Genomic DNA, 21,761 nt, shown 5'->3' with positions numbered 1-21,761 from the left:
GTGTTGGATACATCATGGGTGCAAATGTTTATTTTCTTTCTCCTTCCCTCCTGGAGCGGCAGGTTCTTGACAGAGTTCCTTTTGTTTATTAATGAGGTGACCTTGTAAGAATCATGAGAATTAAATGATGGAGTGAGAGTACATTTATAAAAGTATCTGGTGCACAGCTTAATGTTCTCATTTCTGAATTTCACTGAACTACAGTTAAGTAGAGATTTAAAGGTTTTAATTCATGGTTCTTTACCCTTTTCTTCAGTAGCTTATTTTATATGGTGTGTGAACATGGTGGTGAGACTTAAGAATTCATTCCTTTTTCTCTCTGATTTACTTTAAAATGATTTGTCAAATAGAGAAAGATGATTCGATGAAAAAAATATGGCTAAATGTTAACTACAGAATGTAGCTGCTGGGTATGGTGTACGTTATGCTATTAGACAATTTTTTCTACGTTTCTGGATGTTTGAAATGTCCCAGGCCAAGTTATTTTTGGAGGATTACATACTAAATATTAAGCTTCTACCGTGGCCCCATCACCGTGCAAGGTGCAGAGGGTATGTGTTGGGCAAGAAAGTCAGGGTCTCAGCCCTGATGGAGCTATGGCCCACCATAGGGTACACTAATAAAACAGGCAGCTTCTTCTACAGGGGGCTAATGGCTATGGTAGGGGCTCCCATGGCATCCTGTGATCCTCCTAGCAGCGACACCAAAGCCACGACTGGCGCAGGGAGATCAGACAAGGCTTCCAAGAGGCAGTAACATCTCATCTAAGGTGAAGAAAAGGAGGAGCTAGCAGCTGTTGGGGAGAGGGGGACTGCAGAGAATAAGGGATTGTTTGGGCAGAAAGAGTAGCGTCTTCAAAGACCTGGAAAGAAAATAAGAGAAGCGTATGGCCTATTGGCAAAATTGAAAGAAGTTCAGTAATGATCTGCAGCATCAAGCTAGTAGTGAGGAGAGCTGGATGGACAAGCAGGTCAGGAAGGGCCTTGTGAGGCCAGTGAAGAACTGTGGGTTGTATCCTGAAAGTGATGGTTGCGGTGTTTTAAGTAGAGAAGTAAAACTTCTATCATTTTTATCTTAGGATGGTTGCTCTGGCAGCTGTACGGAACGTGATCAGGAGGGGATGAGAGGAGACGTAGAGACACAAAGTGAAGGATGATGAACATCTGGAGCAGGTGATGGCAGCAGCTGGGCTAGAGAGAAGTGGGTGGGTTTCAGTACAGTTAGAAAGCAAAGTAGACAGGATTGGATAAGCAGGAGGTCATGGTCTAATTCATTCATTCAGCATGTGTATCGAGTGCTTGCTGTGTGGTAAGCCTATTTCAGTGCATAGAAGAAAAAGTCAGGTAAGGGCTATAGGGAGTACGGGGTGTGTATAGAGGTGACTGATGGAGAGGGACCTTCCGCCAAAGCACACATTATCCTTGTGGACCCTCTTCAGGGATGTCGAAGTAATAAGTAGTCACCTGGCAACCGTGGAGTTCACTGGGCTTCCCTGGGAGCTCCGCCAATGGCAGTGCTGTGGTTGGCAGAGGATGTTGCCCCGGTGCCTGATAGAAGTAAGTGGGTGCTTTAGTGGTATTTACTGAGATAGGAAACAGAGGGTTGAGGGAACATTGCAAGTGTGATGGCAAGAATCACAAGCTCAGTATTAAATATGCTGAGTTGAAGGTACCCATGACATCCAAGAGGATATATATAGAGGTATGGGATCTGAATCCCAAAAGAGAGAAAAATGGACCACAGGTGTAGTTTTGGGAGTCACTAGCATGTGAGCAGTAAGCTGTGAATCTAGGTAAAACTGTCCACAGAGACCAGAACCTTGAAGGTCACCAATATTTAAGAGGTAGATTATGTTTCTAGCAGCGTTATTCACAATAGCCAAAGGCAACCAAGGTTTCCATCAACAGATGAATGGATAAACAAAATATGATATATACATACAATGGAATATTATTCAGCCTTAAAAAAGGAACGTAATTCCGTGACATGCTACAACATGGATGAGCCTTGAGAACATTATGTTAGGTGAAATGTCAGTCACAAAAAATGCAAATACTGTATGATTCCATTTATACAGAGGTACCTAGAGTAGCCAGAGTCATGGAGACGGAAAGTGGCCTGGCATGGTGGTTGCCAGGGGCTGGGAGAGGGAGATAAGGAGAGTTACTCTTTAATGGGTGTAGAGCTCCGGTTTTGTGAGATGAAAAGAGTTCTGGAGTGGGATGCTGATGATGGTTGCACAGCAGTGAATGTACTTCATACTTCACTAAACTCTACACTTAAGCAGTTAAAATGGTAAGTTCTATGTTACATGTGTTTTACTACAGTGAGAGAGAGAGACTGATAATGATTAGCCAGAAACATGGGAGAAAGACCAGTTTTGTATGCTGTCATGGAAGCCAAGGGAAAGTAGCATTTCAAGACTCAGTTAAAAGCAAGGGATTGATAAACCCAAATGCTCTGCAGAGGTTAGGATAGTGAGTAAAAATGCCTATTGATTTAGTAATAAAAAGGTCATTTGTGATCTTGGTGGTGATGATTTCAATCTTGTGGTCAAAGTGGAACCCAGCATGGAAGCTGAGGAGTGAGGGGGAAATGGAGGCATGGAGAGGGCAGCTTTAGATGAGCCTTGAGATGTTCGGCTATAAGGATGTGGAAAGAAAGAGGGACCTGTGAGGAAGAAGAGTTGATTCAAGGTGGAAGAGACTTGGGCTTCCCCGGTGGCGCAGTGGTCAAGAATCCACCTGCCAATGCAAGGGACATGGATTTGAACCCTGGGCCAGGAAGATCCCACATGCTGCAGAGCAAATAAGCCCGTGCACCACAGCTACTGAGCCTGCGCTCTAGAGCCCACGAACCACAACTATTGAGCCCACATGCCACAACTACTGAAGCCCGCATGCCCAGAGCCCGAGCTCTGCAACAAGAGAAGCCACTGCACTGAGAAGCCCGCACACGGCAACACCCCTGCTCTCTGTAACTAGAGAAAGCCTGCGCAGCAGCAACAAAGACCCAATGCAGCCAATAAATAAATAAATAAATTTATTTAAAGGAAAAAAAAAACAAAAAAAGAAACAACTCCCTAAAAAAAAAAATGTGGAGGAGACTTGATCAGTTCAAATATTGCTGGGAAGGAGCCAGTAGAAGTGGTGTGTTGGGGTCTGGTAAAAGGTTACAGAGCAGAAGGCAACTGGCCAGGATACACCTCTCCATTGCAATAAGCAAGAAACAGAATAAGATGACTACCTTGCAGGTAGGTTTGGGGGCAGGAAACTTAAATTCTTGTCTAATGGCTTCAATTACCCTCTGAAGTCAAGGCGGAGGCCATCTGCTGAGGGAGGGAAGGTGGAAGGGTCAGAGATCTAAAGAGACTGCGAAAGTATTGAAATGGCTGGTTTGTGAATAATGACAGAGTGCTGACTAGGGAAGCAGAAGGATGATCTGGAAGCTCTGACGCCCGCTCAAGTATGGAGGCCATGATTTTACAGTTGTGCCGATCTTCTAGGCAAAGTGCCATTTTCCCCCTCAGCAGGGATCAGCAGTTCCAACAAGGCATATGTACCTAAGTAGATGAAGACTTTCTAAGGGTTCCTTTTTGGGGAAACATGAAATGGATCTCAAGGACAGTACATTTACTTTCTTTTCTAAAAAATTATTTTGTTCATTTATTGGCTGCATATGGGCTTTCTCTAGTTGCGGCGAACGGGCGCTACTCTTCGCTGCAGTGCATAGCTTCTTGTTGCGGTGGCTCCTCTTGTCGCAGAGCACGGGCTCTAGGCTTGCGGGCTTCAGTAGTTGTGGCACTCAGGCTCAGTAGCTGTGGCGCACGGGCTTGGTTGCTCCACGGTATGTGGGATCTTCCTGGACCAGGGATGAAACCCGTGTCCCCTGCGCGGGCAGGCGGATTCTTAACCACTGCGCCACCAGGGAAGTCCTAATATGTTTACTTTCAAGTGGGCAAATGGTTCAGTCTTTCTTTTCAAAATGTTTCAGGAGCCAAATGAGTGGCTTAAGACCTGTTGATTGTTTGGTTTATGAGTTTGATATTTGCACAGGGATTGTAACTAACTCACCAGGGCCCCCTGTTGACAGAATAGATTCTTGGGGGCCACCCTTCCCTTAATTAACAATTGATTCAGAATGAAACTTTGAGCAGTTTATTGAGTAGTTTGGTGTCATAGCTCCCATTCACAAGCTTGTATTGCCTGTCACGGGCCTTTGTGGCAACAGAGGCAACTCTCGTATTGTGTGAAGAAGTAAAACTGCCAAACTGCTTGGCGAACCTTTAGTAAATTGTATTACATATCCTATAGAAGACTTCAGCCTTATGCACAGAAGTACCAGGATCTGGTTAAGAAATACTCAGTTTTGCTAGCAAAAGTGTCACTTAAATGACCCTGAGGTTGACACATCTTATCACAATTCTCTTTACAAGTGGGTTGTGGTTTGTGGAAAGAATGTTATTGATGTCTCATAGGCTGGTGCCTGGAATGCTTATACATACTGAGGCCCCCTAATCGAGAAATGTGTTTCTTCTACTCTGCTTCACTATCCAAATTTATTTTTCTAGTCTGAAAGTCATTAAAAAATAAGAGAATTAATGAACAAAGATGATGGGTACTAAGCCTATGACATTTCTTATTCCCATGGATACCCCCCAGACTTCAGAGCAGTGTTCTAAATGCTCTGCTGTGATAACAATGTTGTCTATGCCAGCTAATTCGGCAGCCACTAGCCATGTGTGCCTACTGAGGATGTGAGGTATGGCTGTGTGACTGAGGAACATGTTGTTTCATTTTAATTCCATGTAAATAGCCACATGTGGCCATTGGTACTGGATTGAACAGCTAGTTCTAGAAGCCAGATTAGACAGGACAGAGATTTTAAATGCAGCTTACAAACAGAGCCAACCCAGGAAACCCACTCTGATCTTTGATGTCCAGACAAGTCTGGCCTGGCCTCATCCTGCCATCACGTTGGTTGCAGCCTAGGGATGCTGGCCCACGTGAGGGTCAGCATGGAGGACGGAGCAAGATCCGAAAACAACTGACTGCTAAGGCGGGGTCACCTTCATTTCTGCCTGAATTTTGTCTCTGATACTTGAACACTGGGGTCGTGCGTACAAAGAAAAATGTGGGAGAGAGGACAAACTTAATGCCGACTGTGTACAAATACTCTGCTAGCAACTTCACACACATTAACATCTTGTTCATCCTTAGATGTCTGCTGTGAGACTTGTTTCTGCTTTTTAGGAAATTGAGTTTCAGAGAGATGACTAGCTTGTTCAAGTAAGTGGTAGAGACAGGATGAGAATCCAAGAAGGTGTGAATCCAAAGTTATTTCCACAAGCAGCACTCACAGCCAGATGCCCATGTCTGGAACGACCCAAGCAGCAGAATATTTACTTATTTATTTTTGGCTGCATTGGGTCTTTGTTGCTGTGTGGGGCTTTTCTCTAGTTGCAGCAAGCAGGGGCTACTCTTCCTTGTGCGCAGGCTTCTCATTGTGGTGGCTTCTCTTGTTGCACGAGCTCTGGGCACACGGGCTTCAGTAGTTGCGGCACGTAGGCTCAGTAGTTGTGGCTCTTGGGGTCTAGAGCACAGGCTCAGTACTTGTGTATCCTGGGCCTAATTGCTCTGTGGCATATGGGATCTTCTGGACCAGGAATCAAACCAATTTCCCCTGCCTTGGCAGGCGGATTCTTAACCACTGTGCCACCAGGGAAGTCCCTAGTTGGTAGGTTTTAAACTTATAGATCATAACTGGCTGGTCAATACCCCTGACAGGAAGACTCCCATCTCTGTGTTTCCACATCCCCTGTGAATAGTTATTATATTATGAAATTCCTAACTGGCTGTTACCTCGGATTTGAAACAAATTTTTCACATATGTAATTTTTAACTTCCAAAACATGATATTCTCAAGAGCAGCAGATGATGCATTCTATTTTAATTATCACCCCCTCTCCCAGACACTAGGTACTTGATATATGCATCTTGAGTTCTGTATAGTCTATAAAACTGGCTTGGGATCAGGTTGCCCAGTGACTTGCGGATGACAGATTTTCAGCGTCCCTTACTTCAAATATCATTCTGCTTAAAATGCGTGCACTGACGTGTTTGTCTCTGTTCTAAAGTTAGTCATGTTTGAGTCTTCAAGAAAGCCTTTCAAATGAATCACAGATGATCAGGTTGATATCAAACTATATTAGGGAACGTGAACAGTCAAGGTCAGAATAAGTCTCAGAGTGCCTCCCTAGAGGACTAATTCTAGTCCATGAGGATTATTTTCCAATACTTCATACTTCTGCTTTGGAATATGGTGTTAAGCCTTTACTGGACCCTGACGTTTCAAACTGCTGAGGTGTCGTTCTGTTATTTCTCAAGGCAATGACTAAGCTATATAATATCTGCCTGGTAGAGTTTCTCTCATGGGATTCTGGTGTCTCTAACTTTAGTTTTGCTCTTGGGGAGAGATATGTTTCAGATTTGTGTGAGGTAATGCTACTCACGCAACATTACTTTGGCTTTTAAGCTGGACTGAACCATTAGCATCTTTTTCCGGTGCCTGACTTAAAAACTTTGCTTGGTCTGTCAAAAAATATGAATTGAGTGCTTGGAACATTGTGTAATGACACTGTCGCCTCCAACCAGGAGTAACAATTCTATACAGGTGTTTTGAAAGAAGATTATCCAACCACTCTTACCTCCTGTTCAAGAAAACAATATATAATAAAAATTACCTAACTCAGGACTCTATTTTTTAAGCTGCATTTCATCAAAACATTGATATTTTTATTGTATGGTAGGATGTCAAAGTATGAAACATTTGCTTTTCAAAGTTAATCCCACTTAGGTAAAATTATTTTGGACTTCAGGGTAAAAATGGCAGATAAAATTTTGGTTGAAAAAAGTGACATTGCTGACTCAGAGAACAATCATTTGTACAGAACTCAATTTTTTTAAGTAAAACAGAATTTTGGCCATCTTAGAATACTCATAAAGACTTCAGAAGAGGCAGACTTTGAGCTGATCCTACCTTTGTAAAAATAGGGGTAGGTAAAAAGAGGAAAAAGGACATTGTAGGCATCAGTCAGAAGATACAGGGAACAGAACATAACCCCTCTCAGTGGGGTAAGGGGATGACTGATTCTTTAATGTGATAAATGGAGGATTAAGAAGAAAGACAAGCTGGGGTCTAGCTGCACCAAGTCCTAAATACCAGACTAAGTTATTTAAACTTCACATTTCAGATAGTAGGAAATATTGAACATGATGCAAATACTCTATAGAAAAATTCATTTTAAGATGGTAGTCTATACAATTGTTTTCCTTATCTCCAGATCTTCAACTGAAATAAAATTTAAAAAGAACAAAAGCATGGCAATTCAGGAAACATGAATGAGGACCAGAAATTGAGAAACTTCTAGAAGATGGAAAGGAATAGAATATATTGCTAGCTAAGTTTTTTTAATCAAAAGAAAAATGAAAAAAGAACAGATAAAATAATGCACAAAATTGTTATAATCCAGATAAAATAATTCTAAGAATAGACGAAAACAACAAAAAATCTAATTACTCTCCTTAGACAGTATGGAAAGTATTGCAGTCATTAAACTTCACTACCCCCCTTTCAAAAGAAGAGTAGCTATGGATAGGAAGCAGTTAGAAAACATGAGCTCTTGCGGACTAAAAATCAAGAGGAAGACTTCTTGAATGTAGCTAAAGAGTATTCCAGAGTATAGAGCAAAAGATGAGAAGATGGAAAATGTAAGAAAAGTATTAGTGATATGGAAAGATGATCTTGAAGTTCCAACATTGTTTAAGAAGAGTCATTAAAGGAAAAATAAAGACATTGGAGAGAAAGAAATAAAGACATAAGGATTCTGATTGAGAGGCCACCAACTGTTGAGTAGAACACATATAAAAATCCCAAACCCACGTTGGTGAAATTTCAGGATAAAAGAGACTTAGAACTTCTGGGATGAAAAGTCGGACAATGAGAGGATTACGCACAGAAGAGTGATCACCTGAATGGTGTAAATTTTGATACGTAATACTGGAGGCTGGGGGACAGTGGAATCATCCGTTCAAAGTTCGGAGGGGATTGATTTTGAAACTATAATTCTGTACTCATCCCAACTAGGAATAAGGTATGAGAACCAATAGACATTTTCTAACACGAAAAGGCTTGAAAACTTCTCTTAGCCTCTCAAAAAACAGCTTGAAGATGTAGTCTAGGAAAATACAAAAGAATAAAATAAAGGATAGATTAACATCTAAAAAACTATGGAACTAATGGAAGAGTCCAATTATAAGAAACATCAGGATGCAGTAATATCAAACCAATTGGTCCAAATTAGGTAGTGGCTTCCATGATGAATGTCTCGCAGAAAAAAAAATCATTCTGTGATACACGAGGGGGATTCAAAAATTATCCGCACTCTGGCTATAGAATTTATAGAAGTTTTAATATAACCAGAGTGCAGATAATTTTTGACTTACCCTCATATATTTAGACTTAGAATCTGAGTATTTTTTTTATCATAAGATGATGGTATATGTTTCTTCTGTCCAAAAAAAAAAAATAGTTAAAATCTCTAGGAAAAACAAACTGTATAGGTATAGAAATATGGAGATATAGACAACAGATCTATGTATTTGACACATCTGTTAAAATTTAAGTTCAGTCTTAAAATGAGGCATATTTGGGAACGATTAATGACCTGTGAAGAAAGATAATTCATTTGACCTTGATGTTTCTGCTATATTATTATTTTGATTGCAAGACTGCAAGATTTAATGACATTTATTTTTCTATGGAAGTTAGTACCACTTGAGTTTGGAGAATAAATTACATAATCATAAATGCCATTTACTAGATTTCAAGTTTACAAGTAATCTGTAGTCAAAACAAGGAAGACTTGACTACAGTCATAGAACATAGAACATACTTAAAATGTAAGTATAAAGGATAAAGGAGACATAATGGTCAAACCTTGCAAATTAAAAGTGGAAAGTTGAGAAGAAACATACAAAATGAAGAGTTAATAGGTAATATGCATTGGAATGAGTCAAGAAATTTCAAGAATATTGCTTGAAGTTGTAAAGATAACCACTGGAACAACTTTAAATATTAACAGTAACTGAGAGAAGAAAATTAATAGAAGTATGTTGAATTTCTTTTACCGTAGAAAATAGATACTGTGTTGATAAATCAAGAAAGAACATCTGAATTTCTAGAGATAACCTCACAAGAACTAAACGTAGTTAAAAAAACATTCACTAGACATTTAATATTATGCATTCTGTAGTCCTCAGATTCTTAACATGTGCATATTACTTTTATAAACTGCAAATAACTATTCATATATAGAGAATGGATTGGAAGGAAAGAGCTTAGCCAGGAAGGCTCCCGGAAGCTATCCCATTTCTCTGCCTCTCAGGTGATACGCATTTGGTGGAAACAAAGAGTTGAGGCAATTTGAGAAGAATTGATAGGATTTGGTGGTTGGGTAGATATTTGAGCACGACAGGTTTTTTGAAAAGGAATGAAGCAAAGATATACCATATTTTCACACTTCACAAGGTAATCTACACTGATGCTACTGACAAAATGATACCCAGGATAATATACTTATTTTTAAACTTACTATTGCCTTGCTATTTCTTACCCAGTAGCATGTCTCCAGGCGGGTTGAAAAATGAAAATGCAGCATTTTATTAGCTGATGTTTATAATATGGTCAAATATTTATCATAATAAGAATATGATAGCCTAAATATTTTTATTTAATCATAAATGCTAACTATATTACACTGAAGAACCACTATAGGCTACTAAAGAATAAGTTAATAACATCATTTTTTGGTCAAAACTTTTGTATAGACAACCAAGAATGGATGCTTCAGGCTGTGTATACTGGCTCTATCAGATCTCTCTCGATGATCTGATTTGTGGCAGAGAGAAAGTGCTCACATTTTATTACAATAGAAGCTTTCAAAGTCCCAGGACTCAGAATATTTGTTGCGTTTTCAGTGAGCTTCTAATCCTCCTCTGCTACCATGAGCTGGAATTTTAGCATCTTCCTGGGCTTGATCCTATTTACTAAAGGTTTTTAAACTCCTAAATTGAAGCTGGAAAGGATAGAGATCTTTTCAAACCACTTCATAAATTACGAACTCTCCAGGTCCCTCTTCCTTCGTTCACACTCTGACCTCATCCCTCACTCATGGAGTATCCATTGCAATTATTTGCTGAAAGCTTTTGATTGTAGATGCCACTTTTTTCAGGCTGCAGTAGAACAAAGCATTTTATACAAATATATTTCAGTTATACCGATAACTACATAACTTGCTTTTCTTTAGCAAATGGAAACAAGAATCTCAAGATTAATGAAATTTACTGAGATAACAGAATCCAAAAATTACACTTAACTCCATTTCCCATTTTGGAGAGAATTATAATTATGTGTAAAATCATGCAGAAAATTTGGCTCTTACATTTGCCTGACTGACAGTCAAAAGGAATTAGGAAAAGGTCTTTTCAGTAAATTTAGTATCTTTATACTGTAGACAATATTATGGACAGCAGCATCTCTCGTCACCATTAGGCACTGTCTTCTGCCAGGTAAAATCAGTATGAAGAAGCTCTGAGAGTTTGGACAGATTCTTTTTGTTTGGGGTTGTGGCTGGGTTTTCCCTCCATGTTGTAAATGGCTAGAGTGATGAATTTAAAGGATGGAAGTAAATGATTCTTTGGCTTGGAGGAGGGGAAATGGGGAAAATAAAATAAAAGTAATCCAGGTTAACTATACACACATAATTAACTAGAACCACATCATTAGGATACATTGGAGGTTATTCTTGTCTTCTTAGCGAAATCAAGTGTCTTGCTTTAACACTAGCAAAGCCATATTTCTTCTCTTGATCTGAATGTGTCCTTTATATAGTATTTGTACAAAGCATGACACAAGCATGGATTTGCAGCTGTTTCATAACCGCTGTGAAGTTTATTGGCTTGGCTCCACAGAACTGTGTCCAAACTTCAGGAACTCTCCTCAAGTATTGCGAATGTGGGAGGAGGCCATTTGTGGAATGATTTACTTCACCCTAAGTTGAGTGTTTTGCGTGCAGAATGTGAGGCTGCTGTTTAACAGGTTGTTTCCAAATGTAAGTGACCGGCCAGAGAGCCTTTTTTTGGATCTGTCATCCAGCCTCAAAACTTACCCTGTGAGGAAATTTGAATGTTCTAACCAGCAATAGGAAATAGCAGCTCTACGATTCTTTATTTCTTGTAAGCAATAATCACCTTATGAATTTTTAAGCTGATATTTTAATTTGCTGAAAGCATAGTGATTTGGACTTTAGTGATGTAATCTGATTAGTCAGAGCAATTGTAAGGATGAGATGGCGGTAGCTGAATGTTCCTGGCTCTCTCTCCTCGTCCTGGACGGACAGAGACTCTGCAAGGACAAGTCAGATACTGTTACGTTTACACCATAATTCATCTGTCCAAGTTGCTCTCCTCTTCTGAGCTCTATGATGAAGCAAGCTGAGTTATTTTAAAGTGGTGGCTTAGAGGTCTTGCAGTCCCCCTGAACTAATCCAGTACAATAATCACATGGAAGAATCTATTCCTACAGGAACATTTGTAAAGGAGTCACAATCAGTACGTTTATGTGCTTCTCTCTGCTAATTACATGTAGAGGAAGTCTTTTCTTCTGATGATACCAGATGGTAGAACTAGCATTCCTAGTTAAGTGTAAACCAGGCTCAGTTCCACTTTTATCATATGTGGTGGGGGTTACGTTTTGAAGGGTAGTTAGATTGTGTAGGACCTGAAGCCCCAAAAGTAAAACAAGGAATTTTCATCCTGAAAATGATAGGGAGCCTCTGGAGACTTTTGAAAAAGAAGGGAGGAAAGGCGATATACTAGAAGCATGGAGAGGAGCATCAGGAAGCAAGGAAACCCCTCCAGAGTCTCTCAAGCCAGGCATGATGCCCGCAGCAGGGTGTCAGGTGTGGGAGAGGAGAGGGAGGGGCATACACGACACATTGTGAAATGAACAGGTAAGTGACTGAATCAGAGAGACAGGGAGGGATACTGGGCAAAGGTGCTGAGGATTGAAAACTGAGCGCCAGATTTGGGTCCAGTTCAAGCAGGAGATGCAGAAAGAGAGGGAGCCAAGTAGGGGAGAATCTTCCTCGTTAAATGCACTGTGAATTGTCCAAACCACTGGCGCCAACCTAATTTCTGCTTCTGCCTCTGGTCTGCTTCTTCAATAAGTGAGAGAAGGCGGCGATGACTGTAGACCCCATGCCACATTTTGACGAGGTACTTCTGAAAACCTAAGTGGAGATTTGATTTTTTGAGTTGTTCCCATGGCAACTGTCCCTCAGCACACAAGCCTGTTCTTTTCTGCTGATTTTTCTGTCACTACCACATGGGGTCAGGTGCATTCTCTCTCCCTCCCCAGAAATATTTGGCAGCTTTGCCGAAGAATTGGTGTCACCTGAAACCCTTCATGAGCACCTGTCCCCTCCTTTCCCTGTGCTGTGGTGAGTCAGGAACCTTTGTGTGGCTTTGCCATCCCTCAGGGCTCCAGGTATGAAAAAGGACAGGTTCCTTCTATTTGTAAATTCCCAAGCTGGCTGGGGTGTGTCTGGGAATAGGAGAGAGGACAGGATTCCTCTCGGGGATACTCAGCGGCCTCTACCTCAACTGTCTCCAGCTAGTCATGGAGTCTCATGACTGACGGCATCAACTTTAGGTTCTGAGTCATTCAAGGATCTTAAGATTTTGGTCATTGAAAACCAAACTTTTGAGGCCCACAAACTTCTTAAGGTTATCCTCTTTGCCATAGGGTTAGAAGTCCATTTGGAAACTTAGCACTTGAGCCCTGATTCTTTTCTTCCCTGGAATTCCTGCTGTGACAACCCCATGCTGAGGAAGTGGGGAGTGAGAAGGTGAAGCAGGGTGTGTGTGGCTACCACAGTACGTCCACACATCTCCCTTACAGTGTGGTATTGACCTTGCTGCCGTCGAGCACATGAGTAAAGTCAGTATCCCTTCCTCTTGCATCTTGATGGACTTTAGTGGTTGCCTTGACCAGGAAAGTATGACCAAAGTTATGGTCTGTGACTTCTAAGACTAGATTTAAAGCTGCCGTGCCCTCTGCCCTCTCTCTAGGGATCCTAGTGCTGGGAGCCCAGGCGCCATGCTGGGAGGGAGCCCAGGCCACAGGGAGAGGTCTGTGTAGGCATTCTGCCAGAGCCCCAGCTGAGGTCCCGACCAAAAGGCAACATCAACCACCAGCTGTGAGACTGAGGAAGCATTAGGATGACTTCAGTAGTCAGCCACCATCTCATTACAGTTGTGGGAGAGATAAGTGACAGCCACCTAGCTGAGCCCAGTCAGCCGCCAGAATAACAAGAGATAATAAAATGATTGCTGTTGTTTTATTTTATTTTATTTACTTATTTATTTATGGCTGTGTTGGGTCTTCATTGCTGCCTGTGGGCTTTCTCTAGTTGCAGCGAGCTGGGGCTACTCTTCATTGTGGTGTGTGAGCTTCTCATTGTGGTGGCTTCTCTTGTTGTCGAGCACGGGCTCTAGGCTTCAGTAGTTGTGGTTTGCGGGCTCTAGAGCTCAGGCTCAGTAGTTGTGGCTCACAGGCTTAGTTGCTCCACGGCATGTGGGATCTTCCCGGACCAGGGATTGAACCCGTGTCCCCTGCCTTGGCAGGTAGATTCTTAACTGCTATGCCACCAGGGAAGTCCCTGATTACTCTTGTTTTAACCCACTAAGTTTTGGGATGATTCATTACACAGAAATAGAAAATCAATAGGATGGTATTATCTCTCACTTCATAACAGACTACCCCCAGACTCATTAAGCTGACCGTTTCTGTTATAGCTCATGGGTTTGTGAATCAGGAATTCAGGAAGGTCTTGGCTGGCCAGTTGTCTCTGATCCACACAGTGGATCACTTTTAGCTATGGTGGCTGGATCTGCACGATGTGTCTTCGGTCACATGTTTGGGGGCAAGGAACTCTGCAGGTTCACTGCTTTCTCTCATTCCTCTCCTGCCCTCCTCCCTATGGTCTGCTTCTCTGGGGCCTCTCCACATGGCCACTACTTCCCACAGCATGGTAGTCCCAGGGCAGCTGAACTTCTTACAGGGAATCTGGCTTCCAAGAGACCAAGACAGCAGCTGCCTGTCATTGTAAGGTCTAGGCTAGGAACTGGTTGGCATAATTTTTACCAAAATCTATTGCTCAGAGCTGCCACAGGGCCTGTTCAGATTTGGGAGGAAAAGAAATAGATCCAGTCTCTGGAAGGGAAGAATGTCAAAAATTATGGCCCCAGTGGACAAAGTGGGAACCCAGCTATTTATCTCAAAATATTACTTTGTAAATCTTTTTACCCCCATTCTGGATGAAGACACTGAGGCTAGAAGAAGTAATTGTCCAAGGCTGCTCACCTTGTAAGAACCAGCATCTGCTTTCAAATCCAAGTCTGTATTAATCCAAACTATGACCTCTCTCCACTTCTCTTCTGTGCAAAATATGGTAAATGTACAATTGACACTACACTTTATTTTTTAACTGAGATATAGTTGACATAACATACTAGTTTCAGGTGTACAACATAGCAATTCAATATTTGTATACATTGTGACATGATCACCACAGTGTCTAGTGAACATCCATCACCACACAGTTCCAAATTTTTTCTTGTGATGAGAACTTTTAAGATCTACTCTCGTAGCAACTTTCAAATATACAATACAGTGTTATTAACTATAGGCACCATGCTATACATTACATCGCCAGGACTTATTTTGTAACTGGAAGTGTATACCTTTTGACCCCCTTTACCATTTAACTGACCCTTCACCCCCCACCTCTGGCAACCTCCTATCTGTTCTTTGTGTCTATGAGTTTGTTTGTTTTGTTGTTTTTTTTTAATTCCACGTATAATTGAAATTATGTGGAATTTGCCTTTCCCTGTCTGACTTATTTCGCTTAGCATAATGCCTACAAGGTCCATCCATGTTGTTGCAAATGGCAAGGTTTCCTTCTTCTTTATGGATGAATAGTATTTGTGTGTGTACACACGTGTGTGTGTGTGTGTGTGTGTGTATGTACGCGTGCACGTGTGCGCCAGTTTTCTTTATCCATTCATCTGTTGATGAACACTCAGGTTGCTTCCATGTTTTGGCTACTGTAAATAATGCTGCTATAAATATGGAGGTCCACATATCTCTTCGAGTTAGTGTTTTTGTTTCCTTCAGATAAATACCCAGAGTGTCATTGCTAATTGCTAGATCATATGGTGGTTCTATTTTTAATTTTTTGAGGAAACTCCATGCTGTTTTCCATAGTGGCTGCACCAGTTTTATTTTCCCACCAACAGTGCATGAGGGTTCCCTTTTCTCCACATTCTCACCAACGCTTATTTATTTTTATAATAGCCATCCTAACAGGTGTGAGGTGATATCTCATTGTGATTTTGATTTGTAGTTCCCTGATGATTAATGATGTTGAGCATCTTTTCATGTACCCGTTGGCCATATGTATGTCTTCTTTGGGAAAATGTCTATTCAGATCCTCTGCCCATTTTTTAAAAATCATATTGCTTAATTTTTTTCCTATTAAGCTGTATGAATTCTCCATATATTTTGGATATTAACCTCTATCAGATGTATGATCTGCAAGTATTTTCTCCCATTTGGCAGGTTGCCTTTTCATTTTGTTGATGGTTTCCTCTCCCCTGCAGAAGAGTTTTAGTTTGATGCAGTCCCACTTATTTGTGCTTTTTTTTGCCATGGCTTTTGGAGTCAAATGCAAAAAATCACCTCCAAGACTAGTGTCAAGAAGCCTACTGCCTATGTTGTCTTCTAGGAATTTCATAGTTTTAGGTCTTATGTTCAAGTCATTAATCCATTTTAAAAAAAATTTATTTAATTTGTTCATTGGCTGCATTGGGTCTTTGTTGCTGCACATGGACTTTCTCTGGTTGTGGCGAGCAGGGGCTGCTCTTCATTGCGGTACACAGGCTCCTCATTGAGGTGGCTTCTCTTGTTGCAGAGCACAGGCTCTAGGCATGTGGGCTTCAGTAGTTGCAGCACATGGGTTCAATAGTTGTGGCTCATGGGCTCTAGAGCTCAGACTCAATAGTTGTGGCGCATGGGCTTAGTTGCTCCATAGCATGTGGGATCTTCCTGGAGCAGGGCTCAAACCCGGGTCCCCTGCATTGGCAAGCGGATTCTTAATCACTACACCACCTAGGAAGTCCTCATTCATCCATTTTAACTTCATTTTTGTTTATAGCATAAGATAGTGGCCCAGTTTCATTCTCTTGCATGTGGCCGTCCAGTTTTCCCAACACCATTTATTGAAGAGACTGTCTTTCCCTATTGTGTATTCTTGGCTCCCTTGCATAAATTAATTGACCATGTATTTATAGGTTTATTTCTGGGCTATGTATTCTGTTCCATTGATCTTTGAATCTGTTTTTATGCCAATACCATACTGTCTTGATTACTATAGCTTTGTAATATTGTTTGAAATTGGGAAGCATGCCTCCATCTTTGTTCTTCTTTCTCAGGATTGCTTTGGTTATTTGGGGTCTTTTGTGGTTTCATACAAGTTTTAGGATTGTTTATTTCTGTGAAAAACGCCATTGGAATTTTGGTGGGGATTACATTGCATCTGCAGATTGCTTTGGATAATATGGACATTTTAACAATATTTTTCCAATCCACGAGCATGGAATATCTTCACGTTTATTTGCATATTCTTTCATTCTTTCAGTTACTTTCATCATACTTTTCAATGTACATGTCTTTCACCTCCTTGATTAAATTTATTCCTTTATTTTATTATTATTTATGCAATTGTAGTGGGATTGTTTTCTTAACAGTTCATTATTAGCATATAGAAATGCTACTGGTTTTTGTGTATTGATTTTGTATCCTGAAACTTTACTGGATTTATTAGTTTTAACAGCTTTTTGGTGGAGTCTTTGGGGTTTTCTATATACAATATCATGCTATCTGCAAATAGTGATAGGTTTACTTCTTTTCTGATTTGGATGCCTGTTATTTATGTTTATTACCTGACTATATACTATATTAATTCTGAAGTGCTATCTTCAGTAAGGAAGATACCCTCCCCCCACCCCACCTCAAAAATACACACACTGCAGCTATAATTTTTTAAAATTCTAGAGAAATATTCAGTGGCCTGGCTTGGGTCACAGACCTAACTTTGAACCAATCTTTAGGTCCAGGAGGATGGAATATTACAATTGGCAAGCTGTACTAGAATCACAAGGTTTGAAGGGATAGTTCCCAGAAAAAGGAGGGGAAGACAAAATTAATAAAAATGCACTAGACATGCTTTTTGTACTACGTGCCATTATGTCTCATTCATATTGATTTCATTGCTGCCTCTTTGAAGGCTGATTGCATCCTCATTGAAGAGACTAGAGATGGGCCTTTGGGGGAGGATATAAAAGGCAGGCTGTGTGAGGAGTTCATCCCAAGAATTGATCTTGCTTTTTCAGCTGACTGTTAACTCATTGTGGCTCCCTATATGTTAACAGTAGGAGCCCTTTGGATTTCCCAGGGGGTCTGATGCCTTCACATAGAAATTAAATGGAAGCTACTTGAAGGTGACCCTGTACGCTTTTGTGTGCTGTACTCTGTAGTTGCACCCCTCACACTCACATCCTATAGTGAGTGTGAGTGGAGGAAAGATGCTTGGCATTCTAGGCTCTTGAGTAAACTAAACATAAGTGCTAATTAAAACATTTCTGATGGAAACTTAAATCTTACTTCATGATTTCCAGTTGCATTCTCTCTCTCTCTCTCTCTTTTTTTTTTTTTAATGAAGTAAGCTTCTTTAATTTTCTTTTTAAAAATTTTATTTGGATGAGGTCACAAATTGGGGCATTTCTCTCCCATTACTCACACAGCTTCCCAGCTGGAAGCCTCATGTTTGCTTGACACGCTGTTGGGGAGCCACCCGTGAGCCACAGTTCTGCCCCATGCACACCAGCCTTGACAGAGAAGCCCCAGGCTCAGAGAGACCCTCCCTGCCATTGGTGGCCTAGGACCTGAGTGGCTCTGAAACTCTGGAGGCCACTGGTACCTGTTGAACTCCTGTCTTCCCATCCCTCCACCTTGGCTGTGAATTTATATTAAGGTGTCTCTTTATTCAGTTGGTACTTTTTAATATCAAAGTCAGAAATAAAGTCCAATGGGTTGACTTTTGAGAGCCCTAAGGAAATTGTCTCTTGAAAGCTTATGAGCCTTCTGGAAGATAATTTACTTGTTAATGGTACCTAGAGTCTCTTCCTTTCCTTTGCCCCTCAACTGAGCCCAAGATGCCTTTCAGCCTTTCTCCGTTTTCCTACCCAGTCTGTTCAGCAAGGTGTGTTTCGTTTAAATGTGGAAACAAAATAGGAAAAGGAAGTAAAGGAATTTCATGAACTTGGGCATGGACACATTTCAGTGAGAACATTTGACGAAGCATGTTTAGAGCTGGACGGTTGAATTGTCACAGTCTTAGCATAGTGAAAATGAAAGCAGATTTAAGCTTTGAAAACAAATACCAAAAAATGCCTGTAGTCTCCTCTCCCCTCCAGAAGGTATCAAAGAAATGTACATTGATAGTTGAGGCTTACTCAGAAAAAGAATTTAGTTAATTGCTATAAATAAGGGTAAGAACGTTAATTCTTCCTATTAATCACATATACTGCTAACCCCCAGTCCTGGTATCTTTTCCTCCCTTCCTCTTCCTTTTCCTTAACCATAATTTACAACTCCTGTCCTTCCTCGTTTCCTATCCCTTACTCCCACGAATACTGCTCTCCTGTCCTGTCTCCCATTCCTACCCGCCTCCTTCTCTCTGCCTCTACCCTTTTCCTGGCGTTACCTCCTTCCACCCTAGACTGAATTGCCTTCAGGACAGCAATCTACCTTTTCTTGCTTCTGTGCCCTGCTGTCTCATCCCTGCTTCTCCACAACCCTAGATTCTGCATTCTTGCACCCAGGTTTTTATCAGACCCTAGTGGAAGGCAGCCTGAGTTAGTGAATAAGAGTGATGGCTTTGACGCCTGGCGGGTGCGTTCATGCCCAGCTTTGCCACTTCCTGGCCAATGATCTGGCTAAGTTATTTAACTAGTTGCCTCCTCTGACAAACAGGATTTAAAATCGCCCCTTCCTCATAAGTTTCTGTGAGGAGTAAAATACCTACCCAATTAAAACATAGCACTTGGTCCCTAAAAAGTACCCAAGAAATATTAGGTGTTGCTATTATTGTGGACGTTGTTGGAGAGAATTCCACATCTGTGCCAATAGATGCTGTGACCCCTACTACAAAGTAGGGTTCTAACTTTGGCTTCTAACTTTGGTTTTAAGCCAAAGTCTTCACAATGGCCATTCAAAGCCTTGTACTTTCTGGTCGCTCTGTGATCTTTCCGACCTCATCTCCTACAACTACCCTCCTACCCCACGACAGGCACCTCATACGCTCAAGTGTACGATTCAGGAAGGCAAAGAATTTTGCCTATTTTGTTAATTTCTGTCTCTCCAGCGCCTGTTTTCCCTAGCACATAGTAGGCGTTCAGAAAATTCGTGGTGAGTGAATGATGGAGCTGCAACAGAAACATCACTGCCTTGGTGAAGCTTTCCCTATTTCCCCAGTCATGGTTACTTTCTTTTCTATATTCCTGTCATACTTAATACATTCTTCAATTATAACATTTATCACATTGTATTTTTATGGAAAACATGTTTAAATCTCTTAAATTTAACCAGATGGTATAATTCAAGAGCATATTTTTATTTAATAGACTGAAACCTCACATTGCACAGATTTGATTGATTGATTGATTACAGAAATTATAATGTTCTGCAAGTTTGTGAATTGCATTCCCATCGTGTTCTAGAAATTATTCCACAAAAGTAAGTCCAACTTTGAGAAAATCCCCAAAGCGAATTAGAAAGCAAATTCCAACACACAGAGAAATCTTCTCTTACGCAACGGCATGTTCTGTGTTTTGACATTACAGAAACCTTGCTATTTTACTAGCAAGTAGGAAGGAGGCTTGCAAAGTTCTGCCTTGTGAACATATTGGCATAGCTATCCTTGTGGCTGATAAATAGTCTGCAAAGATAAGTAATCTCAAGTCAATCCTGGAGGAGTCTACCTGCTCAGGTTGGCTTTGAAGGAGAACTTTCTTCATCTGGGGGAAAACATTTACCAATTTTTCTTAAATAAAATGCTATTACTAAAAGCCAAGAGGCATATGAATACTATGGAATTATCATCAGACCTAAATAAAATCTTCTTTGCCTGAGGGTTAAAGTAGCAAGCAAGGACCACTCTCAAGTACATCTCTGTGCCACTGATGTGATTTCAGAGCCAGCAGCACTGGCTGGCCAATCATGTATTATTCACTGCTGTCATTTGGGGTGTGCAGCATATTTTAAGCCACTGATTGATAACCTGTCCCTGCCAGTAGGGACTGGAAAATACCAAGATGTACACATAGGAGAAATTACTTGTCCCAGGGCAACAGTGGTGACTGCTAAGTGGAATCTCCTGTCTGCCTTCAGAGGTGATAACAGTCTAAGGACGCCCCCCCATCTAAGGTGGTGCGACAGCTGTGAATGCCTTTGACAGCAGTGATAATCAGCTTCAGTGAACACATTTTAACTTGGAAAAGGCACTTGTGATGCGTAGGTACTGCTGGGATGGAATCAGGCTTAGCATCCGTTCCTGGCTAATGATTTCACACCTTCTCTGCCGTTGTATTTTGGATTTCTCAAACCCAAGGCGATGCAAAATCCCTGTTTTAGATGAATCTCACATGTCAGAGAAGTAGAGAGACAATGATTTCTGCCAAGATGCAATTATCGGTGCTCACTGGCCTGAATCTCAAGAGAAACGGGACTGTGCTATAACCTAGGAACTCAGAAAATTAAAATCTGGGTTGGTGCCCAGTTCCATCTTCCTTGATTGGGCCTGTGGACTGGGACGGCAGCTGGTTTCCTTTTTCACTCGTTGCTCTGTGTCTGCCGGGTCCTGCTCTCCAAACATGCATTTTAAATATCTGTTTGACTTTTTGTGGGGAGCATGGGCCTTGACCCCATAGAATGCGGACTCAGAGGTAGGATCAGCTTATCTGGTGCCTAACAAGTGCTCATTAATTAACATGTTGGCTCCTCCAATACTGCTGAGAGCTTTTTAGTGCAAATACTTGTTGATGCTAGTTAGTTGCTCACACTATATACATGACCCTTAATTTAAATGTAATGTCACCTCATTCCTTCGGTATCTTTGTTAGGTCAGAATACTAGTGATCTTGCTAAGAATTACAGTTTCCCTACTTGTTGAAGTTTTCTTTATTTTCTTCAGTAATCACTGCTGGTTCTGACCTGAAATTCAACCTCTTAAAAATACCTCTGAGAGCACCTTATCAAATCCAGTCAACACTTCTCTGCCCTTATCTGTTTTTTGTGTCATTTCTTGTTTTTTATTTGTTTGTTTGTTTGTTTTGGCCATGCCACGTGGCACGCAGGATCTTAGTTCCCCAACCAGAGATGGAAACTGTGCCCCCTGCAGTGGAAGTGCAGAGCCCTAACCACTGGGCCTCCAGTGGTTGTGTGATTCAAACTTTCTATGAAGTTTAGCCCTAGAGACACCTCCCTCCTCTCTGATACCTGCTTCTCCCCTGGGCTCAGTG

General features: G+C 41.2%; 1 protein-coding gene across 3 annotated transcripts in view; it reads left to right on the top strand.

Moving 5' to 3' along the window:
* The window catches only part of MAPRE2 (microtubule associated protein RP/EB family member 2), a 152,434-nt gene that overhangs the window by 32,359 nt on the left and 98,314 nt on the right, over nt 1–21,761 (top strand). Inside the window, exon 3 of one of the 3 annotated variants that reach the window (XM_057699704.1) lies at nt 1,079–1,172. The exons of the other annotated variants lie outside the window; for them this stretch is intronic. Within the exon in view, the coding sequence (XP_057555687.1) occupies nt 1,153–1,172 (20 nt within the window). The 5' untranslated portion in view covers nt 1,079–1,152. The remainder of the gene's footprint in view (nt 1–1,078; nt 1,173–21,761) is intronic. 3 annotated transcript variants of the gene reach the window in all.

Source organism: Hippopotamus amphibius, chromosome 11 (genome assembly GCF_030028045.1).
Source record: "Hippopotamus amphibius kiboko isolate mHipAmp2 chromosome 11, mHipAmp2.hap2, whole genome shotgun sequence".
Taxonomy (NCBI): domain Eukaryota; kingdom Metazoa; phylum Chordata; class Mammalia; order Artiodactyla; family Hippopotamidae; genus Hippopotamus; species Hippopotamus amphibius.
Note: the sequence above shows the minus strand (reverse complement) of the source record. Positions and strands in the feature narration are given on the sequence as shown.